The sequence below is a fragment of the Acomys minous genome (assembly GCF_964271855.1).
Source record: "Acomys minous genome assembly, chromosome: 7".
Lineage (NCBI taxonomy): Eukaryota > Metazoa > Chordata > Mammalia > Rodentia > Muridae > Acomys > Acomys minous.
This window is the reverse complement of record NC_140488.1, coordinates 87,739,535-87,754,126: the sequence shown is the minus strand read 5'-3', so window position 1 is coordinate 87,754,126 and position 14,592 is coordinate 87,739,535. Positions and strand designations below refer to the sequence as shown.

General features: G+C 35.9%; 1 protein-coding gene across 2 annotated transcripts in view; it reads left to right on the top strand.

The window, feature by feature from the left end:
- TAB3 (TGF-beta activated kinase 1 (MAP3K7) binding protein 3) overlaps positions 1–14,592 on the top strand; it is a 66,603-nt gene that overhangs the window by 29,679 nt on the left and 22,332 nt on the right. For both annotated transcript variants that reach the window (XM_084791074.1, XM_084791075.1), the window contains 3 exons: positions 2,723–2,919; positions 7,272–8,727; positions 9,797–9,957. In XM_084791074.1, coding sequence (XP_084647200.1) covers positions 2,818–2,919; positions 7,272–8,727; positions 9,797–9,957 — 1,719 coding nt within the window. In that variant the 5' untranslated portion in view covers positions 2,723–2,817. The remainder of the gene's footprint in view (positions 1–2,722; positions 2,920–7,271; positions 8,728–9,796; positions 9,958–14,592) is intronic.

The window sequence follows — 14,592 nt, the reverse complement described above, 5'->3', positions numbered from 1 at the left end:
CAAGAGGAGGGTCTGTCCTTTTATATAGCCCTGGGCAGGGCCACACCCCCATGGCAGGTAGGCAATGATATCACAAGTAAACAGACTGCAGCAGAATTCTAACAGTGTACATAAACCTTTAATCTTAGCAGAGTCAAAGGCAGACAGATCTCTGAGTTTGAGGCCAGCCTGGTCTACAGAGAGTAATTTCCTCATAATACTTTGTGTGTGTGTGTGTGTGTGTGTGTGTGTGTGTGTGTGTGTGTGTGTGTGTGTGTGTGTGTGTGTGTACACATACACATACATAGCTTTTAACCTTACAGGTAGGTCTCTTGCTTATATATTATGGTTTCTGATTTTGTGTTCTTATTGGATCTCTGTATGTACGAGTGTGTGTGCATCTGTATGTGTTTCATATCTATACTTTTGGCTCTTTTTTCACGTTTTTTTCCTTTCAGTTGCCTGTTGATTTTCTAATGAGAATGATAAAGAGTTATAGATTTGAGTGAGTGGCAAAGTGACGAGGAGTTGGAGAAAGGGAAACTGATAAAAAATCTATTTTCACTAGAAAAATAAAAAGTGAATAAAATATAAACAGTAAAAAAGTAAAAGCAGAAATAAAGAATGCGTGAATAATCCTGTTACAAAAGGTATCTTCTCTAGTTCTGTATTTTGTATAGCCTCTAAAATCAGCTAACTAGTTTGTACAAGAATTCTTTCCTTTGCTCCCAGACTTCCACCTTCTGACGTACCCAGAATTCCCTTTGGTTTGGATGACAAACCAATGAGAGTTCACTCTCTTTTTTCTTCCCTGCCAGTGAGAGAAAGGACATCATCTTTGAGTATGTATACTGGAATTGTTAATGATACCTACCAGGAATAGTGTAAAACCAGACTATGGAGAATGCAGGCTTTGGATTTGAGTTATAATTTTGCCCTAAGTGTGTTCTCTGAATTCATTTTCTCATTTGCAAAGTGTAGCTAATTATAGTTACCCTTGAGGGCATAGTTGTTTAGTAAATGAGAGCTAATAATAGTGATAAATTGAATGGAAAGTTTGTGCTGACAGAGCACTCTAAACTATATGGATGGAGCCTGTGTTACGGCACTTGAAAGCAGTTCTCGTCTTTTCTTCTTTCTCGTAATAAGACAACTATGCTGGCTTTATATATATTGTAGGAACTTCTAAGTAGGGTCGGGAAATTTTTAAAAAGCAATTTTTTCAAAGCTACTATGAAATCCTAAGCCTTTGGATGCTTCAGATATTCTTCATTAAAATTTCAGTTAAGTAGTCATGAATTGTTTTTAATATGGCAGTCCCTCAATGGTAAGAAAGTTGTTACCAGTTCTGTAAATACAAGCAAATTTGATTAAAATCATTCTTATTAAATTTGTTCCGTTCCTCTTAATTTCACTTAAAATCTACTGAACACCTAGTGTCTGCTAGGCTTTGTACCTAGTCAGTTATATATGCTGAAAAGATTTACTGATTGTATCACTCTAAGCCAAAATTCTTGGGACCAAAAACTTTTCTGGATTCTAAATTTTCTCTTCTGATTTGTAGTATTTGCACAGAGTTTATATTTTGGTTGAATATTCCCACTTAGAAAATCTGAAGCCTGAAATGTTCTAATGCTTAAAACTGACTGTTTCATTGGTGTTTTAAAAAAAAAGTGTCGGTGTACTTACACATATACAATATTTCATATATATATATGAGTAACTTGCATGTTCTTTACTGCCAAAAAGCTTCACATGTTCTATGCAGATGTTTATTTTCATTTTTTCCTTTACCATAAGTCACTGAACACAGCAGAAATATAAAACTGCACAGTATATGCTGTGTACTTTTTAGTTTTAAAAAAGATGATAATTATAAATTAAGAAATGTTCGTTTTCTTTTCCATTTGATTTATGAAGCATTTGTTTCAGTAGTTGTCTTATTATAGGTGCTTAGTCTGAGTAATTCTAGGGACTATTGAGGGACCATTTGATTATCCAGACCCTACTCACACATCCTGCATCTACAGTAATTGTTCCACTGGCATCACAACTATGTTAAAGTCTAGACCGTCAGGTCTGGCTAATAATGAGTCTCCAGCATCATTTTGAAAGCAAAGTTCATACATTTAAATATATTTTCCAAGTTTGTTTCATTTAGGTAGAGGGTTTCCTTGACATGAATTTCAAACTTATTAAATCTTTTATCTTCGGAGTATAGGGAGAATATAAATCAAACTGTACAATTTCTCAGTGGCACTATTGTTAGGCTCTTTTTTCTCTGTTCATTTTTCCAAGTATCAAAATGATGTCTCTGCCTTTGGAGAGTGATGTTATAGACCTTGGGAAAACGTGAGTGACTGTACATAAATAGAATTTCTCAAGGCTAAAAAGCCTTGTTGAATGATGATGATGATGATGATGACGACTAAAAAGTCTTATTGAATAATAATAACAATAGCAATAATAAGATAGGTAATATAATACAGTGTGGTTTTAATCTATTGCTTTACTTTTTCCATCATTAAAATAAAACTGCAGATTTTAGGCTCTCTATTTTGTTGTTTTTTTAAACACTAATTTCATTGGATATATTATATCAAAAGAACTAAATTGAATTTGTCCATTTTCTAACATTGGGCCTAGGTATAATTATTTCAGTTTTTGTTATTTTAATAAATTGATGGTGTCTGAGTAAAGTAAAAATATGGAATTAGACTTAACAAATCTTTTTTTCTTTTAGTAAAAAAAATGACAGAGGTGTTGGAAGATTATTACTTTTGGGAGATCTGCTAATATCCATTTCCTAAGAGATACGTGACCAACATTTCCTCTGGCATGGCGCAAAGCAGTCCACAGCTTGACATTCAGGTTCTCCATGATCTCCGACAGCGGTTTCCTGAAATTCCAGAGAGCGTGGTATCTCAATGCATGTTACAGGTACAGTTTCTGCCAGTGATGGTGCTAGAACAAGAATTTTCCATTCTTCCCTGAAGAGCTGACATTGTGTTGTGGGAGTGCATTTTGTATAGGATTTCTGAAACTTGGTGCTCTTGATATTGTGGGGTAGATAATTCTGTGTTGCAGGGGCGGGCTCTGTCTTGTAAATTCTCATCTTCTCTGAGTTCTATCCATGGAGCACTAGCATCTTTATCATTTTGACAGTGGAAAATGACTTTATAAATTGTTACATAGTCCATGAGAGATGCAATCTCACCCACTTAAAATCTTCTGATATTGGGAAAAAATAAGCATATGTAGCTTTAAACCATCCTCCAGCAAGAAGAAACAGTTGGTAAAAGTACCTATCCCAGAAGTTCCTCTGACCTCCACATGCATATTCCCCTCTTGCAATGAATAAAGAATTTTCAAAGGGGTTACCATTAATCCCTGAATCCTTAGCGTTCATTTTTTTTTTGTTCATTCCTAGAAATCAAGCCCTAAGTTTCATGCATCTTTACCTCAGAACTACACCCCTAGTCCCCAGAGTTCTATTTTAAACTCCAAACTTCTGTCAACTTCTGTAGTAGTCTATACTTTAAGTCTACCTTAAAACTCATTAAGTTACTCCCTTTCTTCAGTTTTTTAATTCATAAGTCCTTACTAAGTTTAAATGTATGACTACTCTTTGTGTTGAGAAATAATCCCTTTTTCTCTTCTCAACCCTGAAATCTTTTATTTCATAGTGACAGACTGTATTTTTACTCAAGAGACAACAGAAAAAAATAGTACTGTTTCCTGAGCTGTCTCTTATCTCCTTCATTATATCTCTAAGTGTTTTAGATTGTGACAAATCCCTATTTGGTTGACACTGGGAGCATGTTCACACTCCCTTACTACAATGCAAAAAGCTGAGGATATAACATAAATCTATGTATAGGGAAAGCTAATTACAAGTGGAAAACAGACAACCCAAGGATTTCTGTTTACAAATCCTTTACTAGGTCTCAGCATTTGGGCCCAAGATTATTGTGCTGTAGATGGTTGTTTTGGGTAACATATTCCCAGTCTGAATCTTAGCTCTTTAGGCCCATTTATGTTTGTAGTTGAGAAAAAGCTACCTCCCAGTGCAGTAAACCCAAACGAGACTTGAATCTTCTATTTGAAGCTGTTCTCTAGTATTGACTTTCTTTACCTATTGAGGGCCCCTTCTAGCTCCAACATGGTTGTACCTTATTTGGCCTTTCATTATTTACATTATCATGGCCACATAACATAAAGGAATATAATGTGACATTCAGCTCAGTGAACACTGTCCTAAATCTTTTGCTTTTTCATTGATATTAACAGAATGCTGGTGTGGACATTGACCATATACTGCCTCTAGGAAGTACCTATGTTAAAGCTCTAAGGGATGGTACATGCCTGTGATCAAGAGGCTGAGGCAGAAGGAGTGCTGTAAATTTATGGCTAGCTTGGGCTATATATCAAGACTTTGTCTCAATTTCCACCACTCAAAAAGTGGTTGTGTATACAGTGACATACATAAACCCAGTAACCTGCTTTTGAAACACAGGCCTTAAATCCTCTCTGGACTATCTATCTTCCTTTAATTTACATCACTTTTTACAAGTATGATACTTTGCTCCCTTAGTTCTTTTAGGAGTGTTTATTTATGCCTTTAAAAGTTTGTGGATGCTGGTGTATGATCAGAGACCACAAAAGGATATCATTTGCCCTACTCTATCACTTTTAACTTTATTCTTTCAAGTCAAGGTATCTCCTTAAATCTGGAACTAAGCTGATAGCATGTTAAGCTGAGCTGATGGTCAACATGCCTCAGTAATCCTCCTGTCATTTCTTGTAGCACAGGGATTACAGGCACATACATAGCCACACACAGCTTTTTATGTGGATACTGGGATCCCAACTCAGGTCCTTGTGCTTACAGAGTCTGTGATCTTACCCACTGAGCCATACAATTTTCCAGATATAGCCTTTTAAAATATTCTTACCTGTTACTGAACCAGTGGTTCAGACATGTAATCACAGCTATGTGGGTGAATAAAGCAAAAGGATTGTAAGTTAGAGGACAACCAGGGGAACTTAATGATACCCTGTTTCAAAAATAAAAAAGAAAGCTAGGGATATATTTAGTGATAGAACATGTATAAAATCCTAGGTTCAATCTCTAATTCTTCATTAAAAATTATGACCATTTTATCCAACTAAATAACAAAGAGTAAGACATATTTATTCATTTTTGTTAAAACATTTAGCAAGTCAATATGACATTTGAGTCTACTCTTTAGTGTTGTTTTTACAGTGGTTCTATAATAATATTTCCATAGTCTGTATTTGTGGTGTAAACTTTTCTTTATAGTTACTCAAAGGCATGCTTGTGAATGTGCTGGCAGCCTTCCTTTTTATTGCCTGAATTAGGATCCTTTTTGCAAGGCTACTATTGGGCTCCCAGCTTTGTTATGTAAAGCATAAAGTTTCAAGGTTATTCATAAAAAAAAATACCAAATACTAACATATGTTCTCCCCTAATCTCATACATTTGCTATAAATTTGATATATTTTTAAATATTTTTTTCCAGTATCTATCACTGGCACATGCTAGTTGGCAGTCATCTTGAAGTCTTTGCCTCTAGATTTGCTTTATTTTTAAGCTACTTTTATGTTATGCTTATGAATATTTTCATACATGCATGTCTGTACCATGTGCATACCTGGTGCCTATGGAGTCCACAAGGCGGCATTGGATCTTTGGGACTGGAGTTACATGAGTGATAGCTACGATGTGAGTGCTGGGAATTGCATCTGGGTCCTCAGATCGAGCAGCTAGTGCTCTTAACTGCTGAACCATGTCTCCAGTCACTCCATATCTGGTTTTAATATGTAGCTTCTCACCCTTGCTCAGCATGATTTTCAGGTAGGACAAGAAAATTAATTTTGCAGTCTAATTATTCCTAAACTTGAATTAGTGCTTTTTTCTATAGTACTTTTCAAATACTTTGTATAAGGAAAATAAAATTACCTGATTTTTTTATGAAGCAAATTCTTTAAATTCCTTAGATTTCATTTTACAAATGTTTGCTTGACTATGGGTTTGGTTTTTTATTGACTTCCTAAAGTTTCAACTTAGTAATGTCCTTTAGCCACACTCCTTTCTTTTGAAATTACTTGAGACCCAGAGCTGAGAATTGTTGGTACTGTTAACTAGTTCAGTGCCTCATACAAAGTCACGCTACTTCCCAGGCTTCTTTTTCTATGTCAGGCAATGTGAGTGGGACTGTAGATGAGCTCTAAATTTGTCTCAACACTACATAGCAGCACTGCATTGCATGCCCTGTGGTAGACAATATTTTATTTGATTCTCTGCAGAAGTCAAGTATTTTCTCTTGTTTTTATGTAAAATGCACTTATGTATAATAACATTGTATGCTTGAGTTACAGACACAGCCTTGTTCATTAAGAAATTTGTTAATTATTTCAAAAGTGATGAATGTTTTACTCTAATAAAATAGTTGAGAGTTCTGTATTTTAATGGAAACTGATGTAATATTTTTAAAAAATTTAAGCTAAGCATTTGATTACTATCTGTGCATAATTAAAAAGCTATTCTAATTATATTAAATCACTATTGAGCTGGTACAGACTTGTTATATTAAATTCATTAAAGCAATCTGTATATGGTTGCTTGTTAAATTCTCATTAACTCTGGCAAAATCATAAAGGCTTGGGTCAAAGAATAGAATTTTGTGTGTTGCTTATTTTACTTATTTTGCTTACATCTTTCCTAATGGTACAGGTTAAAGTAAATGAGGAGAAATTTGGATAAAAGAAAAGTAAAGACTGTTACATTTTTATTGTTTAAAATCTTTGGGAGTTTTGTTTTTGTTTTTGTTTTGTTTTGTTTTTTGGTGCTTCTGGTGCTTTTTGTAAACTAAAGGACGGTTATTTTCATTTTTATCAGGTTAAACATTAATGATGGATGTTACAGCAATTGTGGTGAATCCAAGAGTAGCACAACATTTTAAGTTGTTGAGCTGTATCCAGTATAAAATGAGCCCTGGATTTGGAATGAGGAAACTTGGGGTTGAGTCACAATGTTCATTAGTAGGTGCTTTACATTTCTGTAGCAGTAGTGGTAGTACTAGTAATGTGGGCTAAATCCTTATACTTTAAATTGTTTAATATTCCTTCTGTAGGACAGATGACCATGACAATTTTTGTACTTAAAATACTCCTCTCAACTTCTTTGTGACAGTATTTATGTAACTGACTTCCGCTCTCTTAACCTTTGTTAATTTTGCCAATGTTGTTTGTACCATTTTCTCCCATAGAATAACAACAACCTAGAAGCCTGTTGCCGAGCCCTTTCCCAGGAGAGCAGCAAATACTTGTATATGGAATACCATAGTCCAGAAGACAATAGAATGAATAGAAATCGCCTTTTGCATATTAATCTGGGTATCCATTCTCCTAGTAGCTACCACCCAGGAGATGGAGCTCACCTCAATGGTGGTCGAACACTGGTACATAGCTCAAGTGATGGACATATTGATCCTCAGCATACAGCAGGTAAACAGCTGATATGTTTAGTTCAGGAACCACACTCAGCTCCAGCTGTTGTGGCTGCTACTCCCAACTATAATCCATTTTTTATGAATGAACAGAACAGAAGTGCAGCTACTCCTCCTTCACAGCCACCTCAGCAGCCATCTTCCATGCAAACAGGAATGAATCCAACTGCTATGCAAGGGCCTTCACCACCGCCACCTCCGTCCTACATGCACATACCTCGGTATAGTACAAATCCAATTACTGTTACAGTGTCCCAAAACCTCCCTTCTGGACAGACTGTACCAAGAGCTTTACAGATTCTTCCACAAATTCCAAGCAATCTCTACGGATCTCCTGGTTCTATTTATATTAGACAGACATCTCAGAGTTCATCAGGAAGGCAGACTCCTCAGAATGCTCCATGGCAGTCCTCACAACAAGGCCCTGTGCCTCATTACAACCAACGTCCTTTACCTGTTTATCCACATCAACAGAACTATCAGCCTTCTCAGTATTCTCCCAAACAACAGCAGATTCCTCAGTCAGCTTACCATTCACCACCTCCTTCTCAGTGTCCTTCCCCCTTTAGCTCTCCACAGCATCAAGTACAGCCACCCCAACTGGGCCACCCAAGCTCTCATGTGTTTATGCCGCCTAGTCCTTCAACAACTCCACCTCACCTTTATCAACAAGGACCTCCTAGTTATCAGAAACAAGGAAGTCATTCAGTTGCCTATCTCCCTTACCCAGCATCTAGCTTGCCCAAAGGTTCCATGAAGAAGATAGAAATTACAGTTGAACCTTCTCAACGACCTGGGACAGCAATAACTAGGAGTCCTTCACCCATCAGTAATCAACCATCTCCAAGAAGCCAGCACTCACTGTATACAGCCACCACGCCACCTTCAAGTTCCCCGTCAAGAGGAATATCTAGTCAGCCCAAACCTCCATTTAGTGTTAATCCTGTGTATATTACATATACACAGCCAACTGGACCTTCATGTGCTCCATCACCATCTCCTCGGGTGATACCAAACCCAACCACAGTTTTTAAAATTACTGTAGGCCGAGCAACAACTGAAAATCTTTTAAATTTAGTGGACCAAGAAGAACGCTCTGCAGCACCAGAACCTATTCAGCCCATTTCAGTGATACCAGGCTCCGGGGGAGAAAAGGGGACCCACAAGTATCAGAGAAGTTCTAGTTCTGGATCAGATGACTATGCCTATACACAAGGTAAACTTTAGACTGATGTAATTTACTATTTATAGTCATGTATGGTAATTGATTGAAAATAAAACACTATTGGCTATTTAGTTTCAGGTAAATGCTTAGTATATATTAAATGTTGGGTGATAGCACTACCATGAGCAAAATTACTGTTTCAGAGTCTATTGGCTGTTTTTAAATACGAAACTACAAGTCTGATCATTGTAACCATGTAATCTAAATAAGATTTTATTGGGGGAATATCATTCATTGGAGAAGAATATAGACAAATATAATGAGTATTGTGAAAAAGATGCATACAACTTGGAATATGATTTATGAAGTCTTTTTGTTTTGTTTTTTGAGATAGGGTTTCTCTGTGTAGCCTTGGCTGTCCTTGACTCAGTTTGTAGACCAGGCTGGCCTCGAACTCACAGCGATCCGCCAGCCTCTGCCTCCCGCATTGGAAAGGCTTAAGTGCTATTTAGAAGTGATAGTCTAGGAAATGGAATTAATGAAAAAATTTGTATTGTCTAGGGAAATCGAAGTTTAAAAAATCCATTATTCTTTCAAATTGTACCAGAATATATTACAGTTTAGCATTCTTTCAATATTTGAGAATATAATTGTGATTCAGAAAGCCTGATGTTAAGCCTTGTATTTATTTATTAAGTGTGTCTGTGTCTGTGTGTGTGAGTGCAAATGTGGACTTGCTGTGACACATGTGAAGGCCAAAGGACCATTCTTAGGAATCAGTTCTCTCTGCCACCTTGTGGAATCTGCAGGTGGAACTCAGGCCTGTGTGCAAGTGTGTTTACCTACTGAGCTATCTCACTGGTCCATAAGCATTTTAACACACACAAGTATAGATAGAGAAGCTCTCACGAAAACTAAATGTGACAGAATAAGAGATATGAACAGATGATGCCATTTTGGACACAATTCAGAACTAAATTAAAGCAGAAATGGATGTGTCACAGCATTACTAATACCATAAGAGCAAATGCTGATGCCTAGATTAGATAAGTCTTCTGTTTATTAACAGTGCATATTATTTGCTTGATTTCTACAATGATTTTTATCTATAATGCTGTAGCCTTGCTGTTACATCAGCGAGCAAGAATGGAGAGGTTAGCAAAGCAATTGAAACTTGAAAAAGAGGAGCTGGAGCGATTGAAGGCTGAAGTTAACAGTATGGAGCATGACCTAATGCAGAGACGGCTCAGAAGGGTCAGTTGCACCACTGCAATCCCCACGGTAAGTGATCTGTTGTAATATAATGATAGGAAAATATGGACATTCTCTGCAAAAGTCATTTGTTTTTCTTTTAAATTCTATTCCTGGCTGAAGTTTTAAAAAATGAATGCAAGAGATTTGCCCCCAGCAGTTACTGTCAGATTAGCTATGTGCTTCTTAACCTTTGCATTTACACAGGCCCATGATTATTTTCAAAGAGTGACAGTTATAATTAGAGAACAGTATTTATTGCAAGAGTGATGACAAAAGGCTTCATAAATTATTCTCCCAAGCATAAGTTGTATATTATTATTCTAAGTATTTCAAGTGAGTTTAAATAAGCTAAAAACTAATTTTGAGAAAGTATTGGTGGTAGAATGTCTTGATGTATGGTAGTTTTATAGTGTGTAACTGTAGAAACTGAGGTGTTCAGTGTGGACCATTAACAATCATAAAGGAGAATACTCTGGGAAAGAGTTTTCTATATTTTTAGCCTGTTAATAAGGTTGAGTTTTAATAATGTCACATAACTTTGAAAATTACAAAATCTCTCTCCTATGTAATGTCACCTTTTCTGTGATTTAATTGATCTTCAAACTATTCATTATCTGTATTCTGTGTGCTTAATGAATATGGTACTTTGTTAGGCAGCTTAGTACTTATCTGCCAGTGAGAAGTAGACTTCACTGTTAACTGCTGTATTCGCTCACAGGTAATGAAAGAAATCATGCACTAACTGTCTTATGAGTCTACTTGGTGCACATCTCCACTTTCTTACATCATTCTGGAATGACCTTCCAAATCTTCAAGTTTAAATCCTGTCTGTCTTCAAGGGTGTTCATTTTCTTCCACTCTCTAAACCTGGGGTGATCTGGCTCTTGAACATATATGTAAGGCTTCTTGTCCTCAGGATGGCTGCAGCTACTTTCTTGGAGAGTTTGCCCCGAATTATAGACAGAAAGGAAAGGGAGAGTTATTTTTGAAGGGAAAAGAATATAGGCTAATTAGGGCTTGAAGTCAAGATGGTCTTACTTTTACAGTTTTCTTGCCTAGGCCTGAAATTTCTGAGTTTACAGAGGTTAATGTACATAAAGGCAGAGTGATGTGTAGACCTTGAACACTGTGTCAAGGTGCTTGAACTTTATTCTGCTATGTCAAGGAACAAACAGAGGATTTTTGAGGAAGAAGATGCTTGAGAAAGAGACATATTCAATAAGCTAATGACTTTTTCTACTAATAACTATTTTCCTCAGTTTAGGCAATGTTATAAGGAAGAGCTTTAATTATATAAACCACTGGAAAAATTACAAAGCTGAATGAATGAGTGATGTCAATGTAAATCAAATATCTTTTGTGATTTTTCTCTAATATCTTCATTGGTTCCTCTATTGAGGGAAGCTAGCAAAGGGTAGTTGGGCAACTTCTAATCACTTAGGTATCAGTAGAGTAGTTATTTTTCTGTCAAAGTTTTGTTTTGAAACATGTGGTATATTATAGCTCCTGCTAAATGAAACCTTGGTTTTAATTGAAAATAGAAAACTATCTAGTGTGACATTAATTGGAGTTTTTATTGATAAGTCATTGTTTTTTTGTTTTATTTTTGGTTTTGGTTTTGCTTTTAGAAAGGAACTGAAGACCTCCCCTAGACTGTAGTTTATGGCTTATAATTTAAAAGGTAAAAATAAATAAAATAAGCAAAATAGTTTAATCAACCAAGTGTAGCCATCCCTCACCTATAGAAATTACAGTTCATTTCAGCGCCTTATGTTTAGACTGCACACGCAGAGTGAGTTGGAAAACAGTAGGACATACAATGTACATGAAGGTTATGACTGTGAGTGAGTTTTCAAGTACAAATTTGCATATTACTCCCACTACTTGTATCAGTCACATATCCTCAGATAAATAACATCTATGCTTATTTCTCATCTCTAAAATATATATAGTAGAATATCTATGTCATGGGGTTTCCTTTAGAATTATAAAGTATGTTAAGACATTTATACAATGTCTAGCAAATAGCAAGAGTCTTTATAAAGTAGCTTGGTAACAAAAATGCTGAAAATCTTTGCTTGAAATAGATTAACAAATCTGAAGCATTTTATAAAATCATTTTTCTTTTAAGATAGCAATAAGGTAACTTATTTCCACATAAAGAGGTAGAAAAGAAATGAAGAAACACATAATTTAGTTAGAATTTCCAGTTTTTGAATTGCGTATCATTTGAAGGGGTTGGAAATGAGAATACCTGTGGCACTTGCTGGCAATGTGACTTCTCGTTAAAGGGAGTTGTCACAAGTGTGTTATGATGTTGTCCACATAAGAGACAGTGTGCCTTAGGTGGCATCAGATACTTAGCAAGGAGCTGGCTGTTTCTGTGATCATCAAACTGACACTTTGGGTAACGTGTATGAATTGCTGCTTTCAGGTTTCAAACAAAATTTCTTGCCAAGTTTTCCATGAAAATAGGACAGAAATGCTTGCTTAATGAGACTAGAATTTGCATTTCTGACCAGCTATATGTATAGTTGTAAAATTTTTGAGTAGCAGTGAAACAATGTTTTTCAAATAATAGCAAAAGTGTATTGATAGTGTCATTTTTCTTTACCTGCCTACTTATCACATTTTATGAAATGTTTAATAATATGTCATCTCTCAAAGAGGTATGAATGTGAGAAAAAATGTTAGTCTTTTGCTAATAATATTCATACAGGAGATAGTTTTAACATTTACCTTGAAAGATAAATAAGATTTTAATATGCAGAGAGCTGCCAATTGTTCTCTCCACCAAGTTAGTCATTTATCCAGATCCATCCTATTCTAATTTTGGTGCTACCCCACTGCTCTGTGTCCTACATGTATAATTGGGGCCAAAGCACCAAAACCCATCAGTGATCTTCAATATTGGTGTATATGAGACCAGTTTTTAAAGTTCCGAAACAGTTGACTTAAGGGATTTCTACTCCCTTTTCAAAATAACATAGAATCTATTATTTGGAAATGTCAGCTACAAACATTCTGTTGGCCTACTTTTAAGTCTAAATTATAAATTATGATGGATCTGAATCTTCTGTGCAAACACGATGTACTTTTGGTAAATGACCATTCTCAGAAACAGCTATTCATCTCCCTGTTTAATCCAAAGCTATGAGAAGAGAATCTTAACAGGTAAACCATAAGTTGAGTGAATTCAAGTATTTCTATATTTGAATTGATGAGACTGGTTTCAGTTAAAAGCAAATGAGTAGGAACCTCTTGACTATAGCATGTATTATTAATATTCCCATGCTTAGTTACAAAAACTCACTATGTGGGGCCACTATGGCTAAAAAATTCTTTCTTTTTATTGCAAAATACATAGGAAGGATAAGCACCAAGGTACTGAACTCACAAAGTTGGGGTTTGCTTATGTGTTCCTAGGATAAAATCATCTATGTTAATGTTCAAGCATGTGTTCTACAACTGTATAATATCACTTGGCAAAGCATTTTACACATTAACATTACACACTTTGCCCATAGAAATGAAAAAGAGCAATTCAGTGTTTCCAGGTGATTCTTGTTGTTGCTCCTCTAGCATTCTGAGGGCTTAGATCTTGTTGTTGTTAAAATTCAGTTTGATATTTATTCTTCAAAATATTTGAGATGAAATTAGGATAGTCTTTCGTGAGGGCGTGAGATAAGTGGGCCCATGTAAAATTAACTGTCATCATCGGGCTTGAGAGATGGCTCAGAGGTTAAGAGCACAGGCTGTTCTTCCAAAGGTGGTGAGTTCAATTCCTAGCAACCACATGGTGGCTCACTACCATCTGTAATGGGATCTGTTTCCCTCTTCTGGCCTGCTGGCTCACATGCAGGCCGAATATTGTATAAGTAATAAATCTTTTTCAAAAAAGTTAACAGTCATCAAATGCTCTTAAATAAGTAGGTTATGTCCAAACAATATCCAGAATTGCTTCTAACACCTCTTCACATCACTGTGTTGAACTTTTTGTCCCTGCTAGTTTCTGAGCATCCCCACTTATTCTATTGCAATCTCCCAGCAGCATACAGTATCTTTTCTGTTCTTTTTTAATGCACTGTTAACCTTTTTAGTCTTTGACAAAATACATGTTTTTAGCAGAGTCAGTCAGTGTCTGTCTGTGTCTGTCTCTCTCTCTCTCTCTCTCTCTCTCTCTCTCTCTCTCTCTCTCTCTCTCTCTCTCTCTCTCTCTCTCAATAGGTAATTTAACATTGTACTTTATGTAGTTGAAATTACCCTTGTAAATGAGCTAATGCCTGGGCTGTAAAGAAAAAGCTTCAGTATCCATGCCACTAGAGTCCACACACAGAAATTGTAAAGAAATTAAGAATTGTATGGGAATTGAAGTTTATGTTTCAGTGACTGAAAGACCCTAAGAGTTGGAATGGGCTGGACAGGCTAAAGTAGAAGAAACAGATGAGCCATTGGTACCTGATATTTCTCTGTGTTAAAATACTTCTTTGACCTAGAAAAATAAATATTTCTGTATGAATTTATATCGAACTTTTGTCTAAGTCCTGGCTCTACCAATTACTACCTTTATGCATTTGGAAAATTCAACCTCTGTGTGCCGTTATCTCATCAGTAAATCCATGTAATACTACCTACTTTAAAAGTCCTTTTAGCAGAAGGAGT